The sequence below is a fragment of the Exophiala dermatitidis genome, assembly GCF_000230625.1.
Source record: "Exophiala dermatitidis NIH/UT8656 unplaced genomic scaffold supercont1.5, whole genome shotgun sequence".
Taxonomy (NCBI): Eukaryota; Fungi; Ascomycota; class Eurotiomycetes; order Chaetothyriales; family Herpotrichiellaceae; genus Exophiala; species Exophiala dermatitidis.
In genome coordinates, this window is record NW_008751650.1 from 759,100 (window position 1) to 774,879 (window position 15,780).

The window sequence follows — 15,780 nt, forward strand, 5'->3', positions numbered from 1 at the left end:
ATGAAGCAATTGCAAGACGATCTAGCCTTCGTGGTTCAACGAAGAGATCCGATCCGTACCCTCTGCCACCATCGGGTGGTACGTACCTTACCTACCGACTGTTCGATACACCGACACAGGCCCAAGTTGTGCGGATCCAAGGACAGTCCGTCTACGTTACTACCAATCTACCTTCCCGGTCCTCGCTGTGCACCTGCATCAGGGAGAAAGACACTTGGTAAATGATGACATGGGACTCGGTCTCAAGCATTAGCACCAGCTGCGCTCAAGGCTGAAGGGACTGGCACTCGTTCAGTTGGACGCAGCTGGCGTGCAGGTCGCATCGTGCAGACTCGGGCTACACTGGGCACGAGCTGCCTCAACCTGAACTTCAAGTTGATGACATCCTGCTGACATTCTGATCCTGTCACAGCTGTGACAGTACAGGTCGTGACTCTAGCAGAAACCAACAGATCACCACTAGCAACACCCGCAGTCAGCGGTGAGCGATTGCACGGGGCGCGCAGAATGATACTGCCAGCAAGCATGCGCTGCACCTTGTTACTTTTCCTCCTTGAACCTCCGTCCATTCATGTGAGCGCGATTCCAACAAGGCTTTCTCTCCTGCATAAGCGCCTGCAGCCCATTGCACGCAGACGCCACCAAGGCCCAGAAATCCGTCAAGTACTATCGACCCAAATTCCATGGGGTTGTTTCCCGGCTCTATTATGCCACCCCAACTTGCGCCCAGGTGGTAAAGACCAGTACTCAAAGGAGGAGGGAGAAGGATGATCCACACAGCTTTGCAGGGAGAGTCCAGTAGGACGTGAGAACCCGACCGCAGAATGACCTGCGCCAATCGGCGATGCTAATGAGCGAGAGCCTCGTCGTTTCTCTGGATGGGACAACGTGCAACTGAACAGGCCACTCTGTCCCCAAGATGAAGATCTTGAACAGCACGGATCGCAGCCGCGCCATAAGAGGTCTGATCCGAATCATAATCCCAGATCGAAGGGCCTGGCCGCAAGTCCAAGAAGGTGTGGCAGGAGGAACTCTATTCGATACACGATGCGGATCAACACAGATATCCGTAGGACAGCGGCGAGTCAAAGAGCCATATCACTTGAATTTAGGACGTAAGGATGGTTGTATTTTGGGTTTTGCTGCCCGGCCCAACCCAAACTTTCGCCCAGGGTGCACTTGATTTCCAAGTTGTAAGCATCCCCAAAACTCCCGGGGTATCGTCATGTGCATGATCTGCACGTAGACGGAGGCGTGGAGAATCGAGGACACGGCGTCACTGACATGGGCGTATGCAGATAGGCGCAAGCCATGCCCGGATCCTGAAGCTACCTGTCTGCCTCACTTCGGATTCGGACCCTGGCCTGGTGAGGGAGACATCTAGATATGTGATGAAGCTCATCTCAGATCGAGGCGATACAACGGGACAGTCGTACTAGTAACTGGGAACGCTAGGTGGCACGATGAGCCTACTGTAACTTGAAGGTATCATCTATTGTCGGCACTATAGTGAGAGCATCCTCTCATTTTCTGACAAATGAAGCACTGCATGTGTCCGTGGGCGCTGCTGACGATGGAAGCCGCATTCACCGCCGGGCCTTAGAAGCCCAATTACACTCAGGCTCCTGCGCCCCTTCTCCCAGTACGACCCGGGTAGCTGGACCCTACTCCAAATGCACCTTATGGCTTTTCGCGGTTGATGTCCGACTTCCTGACATAGATGAACACCCAGAGGACTTACAGAGTAGTGCACCCTTCGTCACCCAAACAAGGTCAGGGAATGACACCTTGAACCGCTCCCAGGTGTTTCCCTAGTCCCCTACCACCACTGGACAGTACTTACAGTACCGAAACGATATATCAACCATCCAGCGTAGCGCCCGCTGTCGCTCAAACCTAAAGCCAAATGAGCCGGAGAGAAGGATCCAAGTCGACGGACTGCAAAAATTGGGACTCGTGGTGGAGTCCCCGAGCCGTCCTCTTTATGTTCATCCCGGCTGTGCTCCACTTGTTCGGACAACATATTGTCTCCTCCCGTTTTCTTCTGCTGGCAATGTCAAAAGCTGAAGCCCCTTGCTTACCAGCAGACGGAGATACATCTCGACGAATTGCATCACGGGTAGCCGAATCTGCAGACCCGTCTCTCCGGGGTCTTGCCTCTGAAGGCTTTATTTGGTAACGACAAGCCCGTGTTTCCTCTGTCGATGATGAGGTCAGAGTGCAATGAGACCCGTATCCTCTGAGGTACTCTGAATCCCCATGCTCTAGTCCGTTATGTGGACGCTAGCCTGTACACCTCTCTTCCGTTGTCGTGCCAGTGGCCATCTGCCATTTGGAGCAGTTTGGCTGCTTGGCTGCTCGTGTTCTGAGAAACAATCTACGGCAATGGCTCCTGTGCCGCTGTCCTCGCCTACAGAGTTCGGCCAGTTACAAACTAACAAAGCTTCTGACCATGGAGATTTCAGCGACTCTGCCCGACAGCCACAACTCTAACTTTCAGATGCTCTCTACCATGCAGATGGAAGTGAGCACGTCCCCAGATTCATTTACCAGCAGGGGGGTAAGCGCTCCGCTGCTTCGACTGCCATTCTCGGATACAGCAAAACTAGGGATCGTCAACTAAAGCGAACCTCTCAGCTTCGACGCCGTGGACGACAGGACTCGTCACAGTCAGCACCAGGGTTTAACGTATCAAGTTTGTGAAGGGATCCACTTGGAGTGCTTTTGTTGTATACCATGTGTGAATGACAAGAAGAACAGTGTCCTGCCTTTTCCATTCGCACATAATGGAATAGCCTCTTTGTGGTCCCGGCCACAGGGTACAAGGCAGCACATGCAAGCCTCGAAGCTCAGCACCTCTCTACTCGTATTGCTAGCTGCATTGGACTCCGGAGGGGCACCGCTGGGCAACGGACCAGCTGCCCTCTCTTTCAGCACGGTCAATCAACTTGGTTTGACAACCTGTTGCTCAGCAATGTCAGCAGACGATAGGAACATGAAGAAGATGTGAGTGTATTCCAGGGGTGCATACTCAATCAGATTTCCATCTGGATCCCGGACGTAGACGCTCCGCAGTTTGCCCTGAGCTCCGGTCCGTTCTACCACTTGACCGCCTTCAAGGACCGTGATCCCTCGCTCCAACAGCCCCTTCAGGACATCATCCACATTGTCCTCCACGAGAAAACACAGGTCTCCACTCCCAGATTGGACGTTTTGAGCTTTTGGCTCGAACTCCTTGCCGCTGACGTGCAGGTTGATTTTCTGGGTGCCAAATTGAAGGGCGTGCCGCGTGATGCCAGATCCCAGTGGAGCGGTGAAGGAAGTGTGCTGCATGCCGAGAATGTCTTGGTAGAATTCGATGGCTGCATTCAAGTCGGTAACTGTCAAGACGAGGTGGTCGAGCGACTTGACTGTGGCTATGGGAGCCATCTTCTTGTGGCCGCTTGCCTGCTCCCAAGGTCTCCTGAAGCTTGAGATTCGTCTGACCTAGGTCTACCTCAAGGTACAGGTACCAGATTAATATGATGTCAATACATAGATCTGTCTGCCTGTCCCCAAAACGGGCACAGTTCAATGAGCTTGGTCGCGTTGGTGCTCACTCAATTTCTTCGCACACTGGTTGCGCAAACAAGAAGAGCATTTGGCGCATTATAATCTCCCATGCAATCGAGCCACCATGGCTGGCTTGCGGCCATTCTCCGGACTTAGCTTCGGTACATATATTATGTAGGGTACATATACCACCCCCGCTGTTACCAGGTGGATGAACGCCTGCTGCACCTGTAGTCGGCCGTTGCGATGCGGAGAATCTCGCGTTTCGGAACTTGAAGCACCTCAATCTTGAAAGTGAGTTTCGTCCACTGTAGTGGCAGAGCCAGCCAGTGAGGGCTGTCTGCGGTTGACAAGATAAGATAAGATTATTACTATCGGTACGCAGATTAGATAAGGTACGCGAAACCTCTGCAGCGATTGACTTTACAAGAAATTTGCCCGTGGTAATGTGAAAAGCATCTCGCATTGAATCTGAATTCTGCTTCGTTCTTTAAAAGTACTGCGGTTCATATTGCACCCTTCAAGTCTAAAACATTTGTTTCTCATTATTATTTGGTCATCTTCCACGTCGGGTCGCTGCGACAACCCAACCTAAGGTACAATACAACATGGTAACAACGCGATCCCAGGAAAAGAAGTCCCAAAAAACTCCCAAGTCCCTTCCTTCAAGCTCTCAGAATGGCTCTTCAGAGTCTGCAGCTGCTATTGTTAGTACGCCAACGCGACAGGAACCTGAAAGCAGCCCTAGATTCTTCACGCCCGCAACATCGAAAAAACCGCGCTTGTCCAATGTCACCGTCCTGATTGAGAAGGCAGGCGCGACTGACACCGCTAAACAACATGATGTTGAAGAAGAGCCGACACGGGGCCATCAATCGACCGCTACTTCTTCCGATCAGCCAGAAACAACGACACCAACGGCCAGTGCTAAGGGGCTTGATGAGACTGTTATGCACTCAGTTGATGAGGAAACTCCTTCGAGTTCGGCACAGAACCCGTCTGTGGAAATCAACCTCAAGCTACCAGAGCGTCTTAAACCCACGGAGAAATACTTCACTCCGATGACGACAAACAAACGCAAACGCTTCAATAGCGAAGGCCTGGATGACTCGACGCAGGAATCTTTGGTTGTGGAGGAGCAGACTCCGACTCAGCCAGGCGGGCAAGTGCGGGAGGTTCCGGACACCGATGACGACGACGACGATGATGCTCCTGAGACTATTAGCAGTAAAGTTGCTGCGCGACAGGCTCTAAAAGGAAGGACGCCGCCTTCGCGAGGCTCTGCCAGGAAGAGGCAAAAAACTACCACCCAGCCGACGACCGGAGTGACACCGTCGGAATCAGCAACGGAGCCCGCGTCTCAGAAAGAGCAAGATGGGTTGTCTCACTCGCCGTCTGCACAGCTGGAAAATGAGTCTGCTGTAACTCGCAATTCCACGACTTCTGTCATCGATCCGGACGTGAAGCCAAGCGCCGATACGACTGGAGATACGCCGTTCCCAAGCAATAATGACCAAGAAAACCAGGCCGATGCAGACTTGGTGAGCACTAATTCGACAGCTGCAGCAGTGGCTTCTACGACCAATGACGCGGAGACTACGGTGGCGTCTGTACAGCTGGACGCATCTGCTTCCGTCGGTGCAGAGAGAGGAACTCCTGACGACGGCCGGCAAGACAACCTATCTACATCGCAAGCGAACCCCAGCGTCGACCAGGACTCCCAACCGGAGACTACGTCTTTTATTTCAGCGGCACCAATCCGGGAAGATGCAAACAGCAAAGAAGTCAGGCGGTTTACGACGGCGGGTCTGGACTCTAGGGATCAGGCGCAACGATATGAACTCTCACTAGCTCGAACAGGGACTTCAGCCAAGCCATCCCGCTCGCACCGACAAGTGCCTCGAATGCCAATGCCAGAGACCAAAGCGAAGATGTCGTCGTTACAAGAGTACCGCAAGACGCTCATGAATCGGCATCAACGCACTTCGAATTTTGGTCAGCGCCGTGTCAAGTTTGTCGGTGTATGAGTTACAGTCTGGCAATCCACAACTACTCTTTCGTGGCGATAAAGAGGAATGATGCCACCGTCCATAACACTGCATTTTTTTTTTGGCATACTCATTAAACTACGGCCGAGTAACAGCAGGCATTCGAGAGCACCCTGCATATACCGTGTGTTCTTGCAATAATCTGCATCATGACAATGATCTTTAAGCAAATTCGAGAAAATGGCGCCTTTCCAGCCTTATGTACATATATTTATGTGAAAATACAGATTTCATGGGAGGTTTGCCAAAGGGAACACAGTACTTTGTGATTACGCACTGCATCGGTCTTTGAAAGAGACCCTGTGGAGGATGCCTCTTCTTTGAGATTTTGTCGCGAGAGAAGCGGCTGGGACTATTGTTAAATGAAAATGGCGTCATTGTATGATTTCTTTCCAATGGTGCCTACCTAGTATGAAGGCAGTGTGTATAATAAGCAGAGCCATAATGTGATGGATAAATACAGACTTTACTATTCCACCAAAACCAGACTGAAGGTTACCTACAGCCTGAGTGGTATTGATCGACTTACTCTCGGGACTGGATAAAGAGTAGACCGGATCATCAAGAGCGATCAACGGCAGCTACTAGTAGTCGTATATATTTGGATTTCGCGCGTGGTGGTGGCCGACTTGCGCCTGCAATTTGCTGCAACCAACGCTCGCATTTGAAGTTGTCTTGGTCCAGTAGGGAACTGTACAATGTACTTGATTTTAGAATATTGTCATACACCATAGACATACTTGATCATAGCCAGGACTGCCCAAAGAAACTGCAGTATATAGATGCAACAGTTACAGATGACAGAACGAGCAACAACCTCGTCCAAGCCAAATCAAATGGCCGTTCCTCTTTCAAAGCTCTCGCGAATATCCGCAGTGTAGCGATCATAAAACCGCGCCAGCTTAAGGTTGAACTGTTTGTTTTTGTCGTTGATATAAGTGACGTCTCCATCATCGGTTTCACGGCCACGGTCACGACGTTTCTTGAATCTGGCCTCTTCGGCTTTCTTCAAATCGGCGACGAGACGATCGACATTCTCACGCTTGGGCTTCTGTTCGACGAAACCCGTACTGTCGTGGTTGGCATAGAAGCGACCATCTTTATCGATGGCGACGAGTTCGCCGTTGTCCATCTCGACAATCTCCAACCCGCCGGTGCGGGCGGCTTGTTCTAGCAGCTCGGCCTTTTGACGCTCATATTCTTCTCTGTTCTTGCCGCCGTCCTTGCGGGCGGCCTTTTCGAGTTCTCGGATCTGTCGGTCGTACATCTTGCTCGCTTCGGTGCTGTAGTCCTGGAACGCGTTGTTGTCCCGGTTGTACTTCTTCTGTTGAACGCGGGCGTCCCATTTCTCGGTTTCCTCAATCGTGTAATCCCATGCGCGCTTGCGTTCAAATGCCCCGGTGCCCTCTTCTTCCTCGGTCTCTGCCTTTAATAGGTTGTGCGATGCTATTGCTGCTTTTCGGTTCAGACTCGCCAGGAGTCCTGGGTCCATTGCTGCGCGGTTGGCTTCTGCTTTGGCTTCGGCGAGGTTTGATTTGGCTGATGCTGTGGCTCGTGATTTGAGGGCTGCGAAGCGTGCTAGTCTGTCTGCTGCGCTAGTGGTGGTGGAAGAAGAAGCGGGAGGAAGCGGCGCTGCGTCAACATTACTGGATGATGGTTCTGGTTCTGGTTCTGCATTGGATTGAGTTGTGGAAGATTCGGTCGTTGATTCCTTTGCTTGATCTTGTCCAGCGGCCGCTGGCAGCGCAGTGCTGCCTGCGTCTCCTCGTTCGTCTTGCTCGTTTTGGGCGCCTTGGTCCCCTTGGTCTGGCTCGTGCGGCTCGTCATCAGACGTAGGGCTGAGTTTGCGCCGCTTTGCTGGAGGCATGGTTGCTGGCAAGCACGGGCTCAGGAGCTTGTTTATCACTAGTAGAGAGGGGATCTGTCCTCCCGACGATGCTGATATACGAGACCCTGCGAGGCGGAACCCTAGAAATTAACGGGATGTTTCTAAATCCCTGGGTGGTAGTGTCGGTATAATGTCGAGGTTGGTGGTCGAACACTTTGCAAAGATCAGGTTCAACTTGAAGTTGTCGGTGTCGCAGAATGCCAGCGCGGAATAGGCAGCCTCGCCGCACTTTCCTCTTGAGGACAGCGACTCCATGACGTTAACATGGCAGTCCCAAAAATGTCGCCGGCTAGTAGTACTACGGGTACCTGTACTATCACTCCACCATGCTATTGGAAAGTGAGAATCACTCTCGAAGCCTTCGAAGGAGCTAGCGCAGGCCATTCCACGTACTGCACCACTGCAGATGGCCCAAGCGGCTCGCAAGAAGATTGTTGTCGCTGGAGGAAATGGGTTCCTAGGGTCGCGCATCTGCAAGTCCGCCGTTGCTCGAGGCTGGGATGTGACCTCTATCAGGTATTTCAACCATTGAGTCTCGGCGCTGGGCAAGGCTAATCACCAGCTATAGTCGCTCCGGAGAACCTAGGTGGCCCTCCGTCAGTTCGGACCCTGCTCCCCCTCCTTGGTCGATATCTGTTACCTGGGCCAAAGGCGATATCCTAAAGCCGGCCACTTATACTTCACATCTTAAAGATGCCAATGCGGTCGTTCATACCATGGGGATATTGTTAGAAGCGGACTACAAAGGCGTCGTGTCTGGTAAAGAGAACCCACTGTCAGCGTTGTCGAGGGCATTCAGTTCGACAAAAGCCGGTAGCTCCAAGAATCCAATGGACCGTCCGCCCGGTGCAGAGTTGGGGAAGGGAGAGAAGGACGGTCAGGTCACATACGAGCTTATGAACAGAGACTCCGCTATTGCTCTTGCGCAGGAGGCTGAAAGAGCGGGCGCAGATACCTATGTTTACATCTCAGCGGCCGCTGGAGCACCGATCCTCCCCAGCCGATACATCACGACAAAGCGAGAGGCAGAGAACATAATTGCGAGCAAGATGGACAAGCTGAGAAATATCTTCTTCCGCCCGGGGTTTTTATATGATAGTAGCCGAAAGTTTACTCTGCCGATCGCCGCTTCTGGCATGGTCGGGAGCACAGTCAACAGCATGCTTGGAGGCAGTTTGACCTCCATTTTTGGCGCGGCGGTGGAAAAGCCCTTGAAAGCAGACCTGGTTGCAGACGCTGTGGTGGAAGCCATTGAGGATGAGTCAACCAAAGGAGTTGTGGATATTAAACTTATTGAAGCTCTTGCTGCAAAGGCCTGGCGAAGGACTATGCTTTAGCGAGAAACTGTTCGGTGGATCTGTGGTACGACTGAGAAAACTTTTGTTTCTTTGTCAAGATCAAAAAGGCGCAAGAAGAATCGGAGCACGCAGTGGGAATTCGAAGAAGGATGTCGCGGAAGGGAAAAGACTCAACACAGTTTGATAGAAGAAGAATCCCAGTTTGGCACCACCTGCCTTTTAATCAACTGCTGTATCGCCAACTTGAAATGCGCGAAAACAACTTGAAGGTGTGATATAACTTCTCGGGAAGGAACCAGACACGCCTGAACTTCTGTCACTGCCTGACGAATGCCGTCGAACCCGCCCGCCTGGCCTTCCTCTTTCCTCGAGGGGTCGCAAGCATTCCATGCCACAGAGTCCTGATCTGAGTCGTCGAAAGCTCTATCATACAGCCTCCATTCCTGAACGCCATGTGCTTGTTCCCAAGCCAAGCCCGCTATGCTCGCCCGCATCCAGAGTGAGGATCATTTATTAGACACATCAAAGGGTCGAATGGTCGTCTTTCGTGTCCCCAAGGAAAATACACGAAAGAAGTCGCAGTTTTATACAGAGGATGTAAACAGATCACCCGCCGCTAATCTCATCGATCTTTAGCCGCATGCTCTGCTGATTCACGTGTTCAATTAAAGGCTGGCGGCAGAAGAAGTCTGCTCCTCAGGAGGCTCGAACAGAATTTTGCGAGTCAGCTGCAGTATGCATTAGCCAAGATTGTCCTTATGTAGTCTGGAATCGACTTACCGCCCAGGCTCCTGCAATCGAACCAACAATGGCACCAGAGATGGCCATTGGTTTCAGCCCTCTCGTGCACTTGAAGATCATGCCGCTCAGCGTGCCAGCGAGGATGCTGTTTGCAGCATCATGCTTCCCTCTGTAGTACCCGATGGTCGAGTTGATTCCGTTGTACATCATTGCAACCACGCCGGCCGAATTGCCGAGGAAAGGCCCTCTTCTTGTGATGCTGTTCAACACGCTGTTCAACCGCAGCTTGGGGGGCGCGGATGCAGGTGTTCGATTCAGGCCTTCTATCAGACCCCATAATCCACCGGTCGTCAAAGCTGTGAGATAGACGACTCCAGTGCCGTAACATAAGTCGTCTGACCAACCGCGCGAAGGTAATATTGACCTCGAGCCTGGAAGCTCCGATAGTTGCGACTCGTCTAACGTCAAATAGTCAAGAGTCTGTTGATTCAGGCCGGCGAGAGGATGGAGTTTCGAGGCATCTGGAAGGGAGGCGCTACCGAGGAAGGATGATACATCTGTCGGGGCGTGAGGATCCAAGGATGCTTGCGCAAAGCCTCCACTGGCAGGCGCAGGCTCTGCTTGTTGGGCTTCCGCATTCTGTTTGGACGATTTCCGGCCGGTGAAGGCGTCCCAGACCGACATCTTGAAAAACTTTACGCAAATACGATATAAGGAAAAACAAGATCGTGCCCGGTCGTGTTGGCGGATGGATGGCGCTGAAGGGCGACGAGGGTGACAAGAGTTGGTTGGTTCAAGTTCTCGAAGAAAATGTTCGAAGGCGGAACTGGAACTGGATGCGAAATCCCACGATTCGTGAACGGGCCGGGGTCCGGAGCTTAACCCGATCGGGAATTGCGCGCCATATTGTTCCTCGCCGACAACATTTTTTTGATATAGGACAAAAAGATACACGTATACATACAACTACTGCCAGACGCCTCATTCCTCCTCTCGGCGCGCCCGGCAACAAGGAATCCTGTTAATTCTGGGTGTTATGCTGCCGTAGAGCGGTCGACGCAGCCAGAATGGCCTATATTTGACACTCTCCGCCTGAAAATTCGGCCTTCGAGGCAGTCAGCGAAATTCTGAAGGAGCCATGGCGATATCAATAGACGAAGCTCTCGCGTCTGATGTCCCTCTTCCAGTTTCAATTCTGTCAGATCTGGGCAAAGGACCTCTTCAGAAATTCTTCCGCAATGGTGATAGAACATCAGATCCACCCCAGCTGTTTGCGCTCTGGCGTAAGCTCGTCCTCACTGCGACCAGTCCTGAAGTGGTCCACAATCATATCACCGCTGTCTGCAATGCTCTTTGCGTGTACTTGAATGCAGCAGCCTTGAGCCCCGTTCCTGAGATCCGACAATTCGTCCTTTCTGAAGAAACGTGGTTCGACGCTCTTCAATGTTGCCACAAAGCTTTCGATGATGGGAAAACAAAACCGGCCTTCCAACTCTTGGAGGGTTTATGTGGCTTGCTTGATGCATTCGAAGCAGAGACTGTAGCAAGAATGATGGTCAAAGCAGCTTTTCCATTGGTAAGATGGATCATTCTTGCGTCTCCTCGGTCTGACCTCAAGAAAGCTTGCCTTATGTTGGTATGCCTCGTGCGAAAAACGCCAATTCTCATCCATCTGGAACCAATTGTCGCGAAATGTACAGAGTCGCACCATTCGGCATGGATGAGGCGTCTGGCAAGATATACCATTTCACCAGAACACGTGCTCCTTCTCAATGGGGGTGGTTTCACTGATCTTTTCCTAGCCTTGATCTTTGCCATGACTGAGCTCGATACGAGGAATTCAGCTATTAAATTATGCTCTGCGCTATGCAGCAGCGAGTCGCATGATGGTCAAAGATCGACTTTACAAAGTCTTGCTCAGAGGGTTGTAGAAGTATATCTTGACAGCAATCATGCAGCACTAGGTGACTTTGCAGAGAATGTCTTGCCCGCCATATTCAATACGAAACAAAAACTCATGAGCTTTATCGAATCATATACTAAGTCGTCTCTCGGATCAGAGGCAAGGATGGCGGTATTTCTTGCTGCTCTGAAGGTGGGACGTGTTCAGAACATTCTGTCGGAGAAAGGTACGAGCAGCATCCCGATAGCCTGCAATGGACAATCCCAACTAATACGTTGGATACAGAGATGCTAGGCGTGTTCCGTGCCTTCGCCCCTTCGGAATGTACTCAGTCCGTTGGTGATGGCGACGATTACAGTGCTTTCAGGCATGCCATGATCACCTCCAGCGCAGAAATTCGAATTCTCGCCTACAATCTTCTGACCTCATCCCCTCCAGGGAATACTGTCGTCTCTGAGGGAGCTTTGGAGTGCATTCTGTCCAGCATCAAATACCTCCACGATGATGCTGATGCCCACGAAAGGGGCGAAATCCTGAGTATAACTCGACGGCTACTACGGCGAATCCAGCTCAGTTTCTCAGCTCTCCGTAAAGCAAATGGCTCACAGACCAAGGTTGAAGCAGCTGCAACGACAGAAGCACAATACAAGTCCTTCCATCGTCGTTTCTACAGATTCCTGAAGACTGAGCTGCAAACCGGTGTGCCCTACTCCCGCCACAGCCTGAGCTTGCATTCTCTGCGATACTTATCCGAGACATCGATTATTCCTGACATTCTTAAAGACGACAGGGAGCTGATCAGCTCTTTATGCTGTCTTGCGATCGATGCATTCGATGATGTGCGCAATACCGCGTCACGTCTACTCCAGTTCCTGTCTACGAACAATCCAAATCTGGTTGATGACATTCTCAATGCCGAGTTTCTCTCCAGACTCGGACTTATGGCAGCTAAAACTGTCAGAGCGGATCATGCAGATGGCATGGGGCGGCTCTTGGCTCTATCAGGATCCACTCGCTGCTTCAATGTCGCAGCTTGTGATGAAGAGGGTGCAACCGCTGATACATGCTTGAGCGTACCTCTATCGATGTTGGAAAGACTTATAGCAGAAACTAAAGACTTCAAGCCGGGCTCGAAACACCCCATTCACGCATATATGCTGGCCATACATTATCGACTGCGGGATTTGAAAGCCAGAGACAGTGCACTGCCGGATGCAGACGTCCTTCGGATATACCGTATTTGTGCCAGTATCTGGGATCACGTGAGGTCTCAACTATGTGTTGACTCTCCAGAGACTTCATCAGAATTAGAGGATGAAGACACCGATGGAGGGCCCAAAGATCTTCTCGCTTACTCCTGGCGAGCACTCCGGGAGTCCAGGTAACCCCTCTTCCGTCAAGCTTGGTCGTTCTTCACTGACTAAACCAGTCTTGTGGTCCAATCCTTGATCTTGGCCGGACAGCCCAGAATGTCCCTCTTCTCGATGCTCGGTGATCTTTGTATGGATCAGTTGATTTCTTTACGGCATCGCGGAGCGTTCTCCACCGTGGCTCAAACCTTCAGTATATGCTGCGAAAGGGTTTGGGCATGTCCAGATGTTGACACACGATCATTGATAGAAGCATGGAAAATAGTAAGCGCAGATCCCTCGACACTTGTTTGAATGGTTGCTCACTTGGATAGGTTGCACTACAACAAATTGAAGAGCAGTCAGATCGTCTTACCCGTCGATCAGCCGGTCTACCTGCCATGATACTGGCATTGCTGAGCCCTACGGAGCGCAAGTTCTTCTCTACCACAGTCACCGATCTCATGGAGATTGCTCAAAGGCCGATTCATGATAAACCGTCCAGTTATGCGGGTAGTATGAAGCTGCCACAGGTGCATGCGCTCAACTGCCTCAAGGAGATAATGACAAGCTCCCGCTTCTCAGCTGTGGTTGTTCAATATCTTGGCAGGATACTGCAATTGGCTGCCAATTGTCTGTCTTCCGGAATATGGGCCATCCGAAACTGTGGTTTGATGCTGCTAAGAGCATCCATCAACCGTCTGGATTCGACAAATACAGTCGAGTCATCTCTTTCTAGAATGTCCAGCCAAGACAGATCCCTTGTCCAGAGTCCCTCGGTAATCGCAGTAAGCCTGCTAGAGTCAGCAAAAGAGGCTACCAATGAGCCTCTTCACGGTCAAGATACTGCTACCGAACATGTCTTTGCAGCCCTCGACCTACTTGGCCATCTGCATGCCGAGGAGGTTAACATTGAGGACACAAACAGGGCTATTCTCCGAGAGCTGGCTCACTCTACCTGGGCCGTGAGAGACCATGCAGCATTCTTGCTTGCCACTCGCCTGTCCGGTCTACCACCGCCCATTGCGATACAAAATCTCTTTCAGGACATTATTTCGATCAAGCATGAAAATGAAGCACACGGCGTGCTCCTTTGTTGCCGATACATACTGACAATGGCTATGGGGACAATCAGCGAAGTTGAGTTCAGATCGGTCCTTGAAATATTTTGCTCGGGCGAATTGGTCAAGGGATTGTCTGGCCGCTCGCCTTATGTCCGGTCTGCATATCTTGACCTACTGAATGCAGCTGCTGCGCACATTCTAGACAAGAACTGGGCGGCCGAGAGTCTCGAGAAAGCGCCTTCACCTGAAATCTTCCAGTCTATGGCAGAGTGCAGCTCAATTCATTGGCCATTCCTTCAGCGCCGGATTCTGCTGTACAAAACGTACCTGCACTTACTTCGCGACACCACGCCTTCAATTTCAAGTGAGCTAGGGTCTGCAGTCATGACCGAATTGATTGCTGCTCCTGATGCTTTGCATTACGCACTGAACGTCCTTCAGGAGAAGCATTGCTTGAAGCCACCAATTTCTATGGTTCTTTCCCTGGTCGATCTGATACACCGCGGTTATAAAAGAATTTCCAGTCAAGAACATGTTCTCCAACAAGCATTCTCATGCCTGGCCCACAGCTTTGGACATTTGACTGACATACCAACCACTGTCCTCCAACACATTGATGGGACAATTGGTCTCGGAGAGCTGTCATCTACCCGCGAACTTGGAAACGTAGCAATGGAGCTGGAGGCATTTCTATTGGGTGGACTGTTGTCAAGTCATCAAGATGTTGAAAGTGTTTCATCACGGACCGAACAGTGGCTGCTTCGCGTGGAGTTCGCTGCAGCTGATTATTTGGACTTTCCCACAAGGCTAAGCGCAGCGAGAGCGGTGTCGTCATTCAGTGGGTTCACTGGATGCGCTGATGTATCTGGAATGCCACACGGTATTGGTTTGCGGTTGCTCCTCATCTTGTACGACCTGTTAAATGACGACGATGAGGAGGTACGCTTTGAGGCTGTTGAAGCTACACGAAAATTGGAACTCCATCGGGTACGGACCACCGGAGAACTGGGATTCTGCGCCCTTGCTGCAAGGGAATTGCTGCTGAGAGAAGTCAGCGAGCGGTACTTGGAGACGAAGGAGCTAGGCAGATCTGCTCTCTTGAAGTTAATGAAGGTCGGACAGGAGGGTGACAGCTCATACAGCATCAACTCGACTGGTATGCCGTTTCACACTTCGGTTGCCTTGAACCTCAAAGCCATCATCAAAGCAAAGGGGGATTTATTCGCCGAGGAAAGACAAAACCTCTACATTGACGACCTCCGCGAAATCGAGGTCTGGTCCAAAATACTGCACAACAATCATCTGCGATTCCTGAATGCTGAACAAATCGACTTGGCCGTTGGTTGGACAACGGATGGCCTAAACCAGCTCTTACATCTACTCCAGACGGAGCAGCGTTCCAGGATACCAGCTTCAACTGGTTACCAGCAAAGCGTTGAAGAGGTTGAGAAATTCTCCGCCTTGTTCAATCCCTTGGGAGCAACATATGATCATGAAATACTTGTGGTATTTCTGAAAGTGGTCTGCATCGCACGAATTCTCCTTGCCGAAGATGAGACTAAGCCCAGGTTTACGGCTGTACGGGAATTGCTACAACAATTACGGGCAGACCTTGTGAATGCGCAAGCTAATGAGGTTCTCCTGGATGCCGTTAATGTCGCGCTCGCCGAGCAACCGTGATAAAGTGAAATGCTGTGAAAGCGGAAAAAGGAATCAACTGTTGTCCCAAACAACAACAAACACGGACACTTTGCCAACAACGCATACTACCATCCCACAACATTGACGATACTGCCATTGTCAGCATCCAGCCTAGTCCATTGTGGCCGAGCCTCCAACCACTCTATCGAACAGTCCATTTGAAGCAAAACAATATAGGTCAGTGACCCAGAGCGAGCCCTATCTCAGGCTGACCCTGGCATCAGCCTCATACGCAA

The 15,780-nt window shown here is 51.2% G+C and overlaps 7 protein-coding genes across 8 annotated transcripts; 3 read left to right on the forward strand and 4 right to left on the reverse strand.

Moving 5' to 3' along the window:
- Nucleotides 1-208: 208 nt before the first annotated feature.
- Nucleotides 209-1,452, reverse strand: HMPREF1120_05879 (uncharacterized protein). Its single transcript, XM_009160068.1, has one exon. The coding sequence runs from the start codon at nucleotides 567-569 to the stop codon at nucleotides 243-245; it is 327 nt and encodes a 108-aa protein (XP_009158316.1). The 5' UTR covers nucleotides 570-1,452; the 3' UTR covers nucleotides 209-242.
- Nucleotides 1,453-2,145: 693 nt separating this feature from the next.
- Nucleotides 2,146-3,820, reverse strand: HMPREF1120_05880. 2 transcript variants are annotated; one of them, XM_009160070.1, is made up of 2 exons: nucleotides 3,032-3,820; nucleotides 2,146-2,961 (listed from the first exon to the last, which is right to left on the reverse strand). In XM_009160070.1, the coding sequence occupies exons 1-2, from the start codon at nucleotides 3,427-3,429 to the stop codon at nucleotides 2,940-2,942; spliced, it is 420 nt and encodes a 139-aa protein (XP_009158318.1). In that variant the 5' UTR covers nucleotides 3,430-3,820; the 3' UTR covers nucleotides 2,146-2,939. The 2 variants fall into 2 exon arrangements, with proteins under 2 accessions (XP_009158318.1, XP_009158317.1); XM_009160069.1 differs by having other exon boundaries at nucleotides 2,146-2,967.
- A 340-nt stretch (nucleotides 3,821-4,160) lies between these two features.
- HMPREF1120_05881 (uncharacterized protein) lies at nucleotides 4,161-5,579 on the forward strand (the record flags this gene model as incomplete). The annotated part of the gene is made up of 1 exon (XM_009160071.1): nucleotides 4,161-5,579. One exon carries the CDS (start codon nucleotides 4,161-4,163, stop codon nucleotides 5,577-5,579), a length of 1,419 nt encoding a protein of 472 aa, XP_009158319.1.
- A 335-nt stretch (nucleotides 5,580-5,914) lies between these two features.
- On the reverse strand, nucleotides 5,915-7,654 carry HMPREF1120_05882 (uncharacterized protein). The gene has a single exon (XM_009160072.1). It carries the CDS (start codon nucleotides 7,465-7,467, stop codon nucleotides 6,433-6,435), a length of 1,035 nt encoding a protein of 344 aa, XP_009158320.1. The 5' UTR covers nucleotides 7,468-7,654; the 3' UTR covers nucleotides 5,915-6,432.
- A 240-nt stretch (nucleotides 7,655-7,894) lies between these two features.
- On the forward strand, nucleotides 7,895-8,825 carry HMPREF1120_05883 (uncharacterized protein; the record flags this gene model as incomplete). Its single annotated transcript, XM_009160073.1, has 2 exons — nucleotides 7,895-8,004; nucleotides 8,057-8,825. The coding sequence occupies 2 exons, from the start codon at nucleotides 7,895-7,897 to the stop codon at nucleotides 8,823-8,825; spliced, it is 879 nt and encodes a 292-aa protein (XP_009158321.1).
- Nucleotides 8,460-10,413, reverse strand: HMPREF1120_05884 (uncharacterized protein). Its single transcript, XM_009160074.1, has 2 exons — nucleotides 9,567-10,413; nucleotides 8,460-9,514 (listed from the first exon to the last, which is right to left on the reverse strand). Exons 1-2 carry the CDS (start codon nucleotides 10,209-10,211, stop codon nucleotides 9,452-9,454), a joined length of 708 nt encoding a protein of 235 aa, XP_009158322.1. The 5' UTR covers nucleotides 10,212-10,413; the 3' UTR covers nucleotides 8,460-9,451.
- A 252-nt stretch (nucleotides 10,414-10,665) lies between these two features.
- HMPREF1120_05885 (phosphatidylinositol glycan, class A) lies at nucleotides 10,666-15,523 on the forward strand (the record flags this gene model as incomplete). Its single annotated transcript, XM_009160075.1, has 4 exons — nucleotides 10,666-11,656; nucleotides 11,725-12,811; nucleotides 12,860-13,064; nucleotides 13,115-15,523. The coding sequence occupies 4 exons, from the start codon at nucleotides 10,666-10,668 to the stop codon at nucleotides 15,521-15,523; spliced, it is 4,692 nt and encodes a 1,563-aa protein (XP_009158323.1).
- Nucleotides 15,524-15,780: the final 257 nt, after the last annotated feature.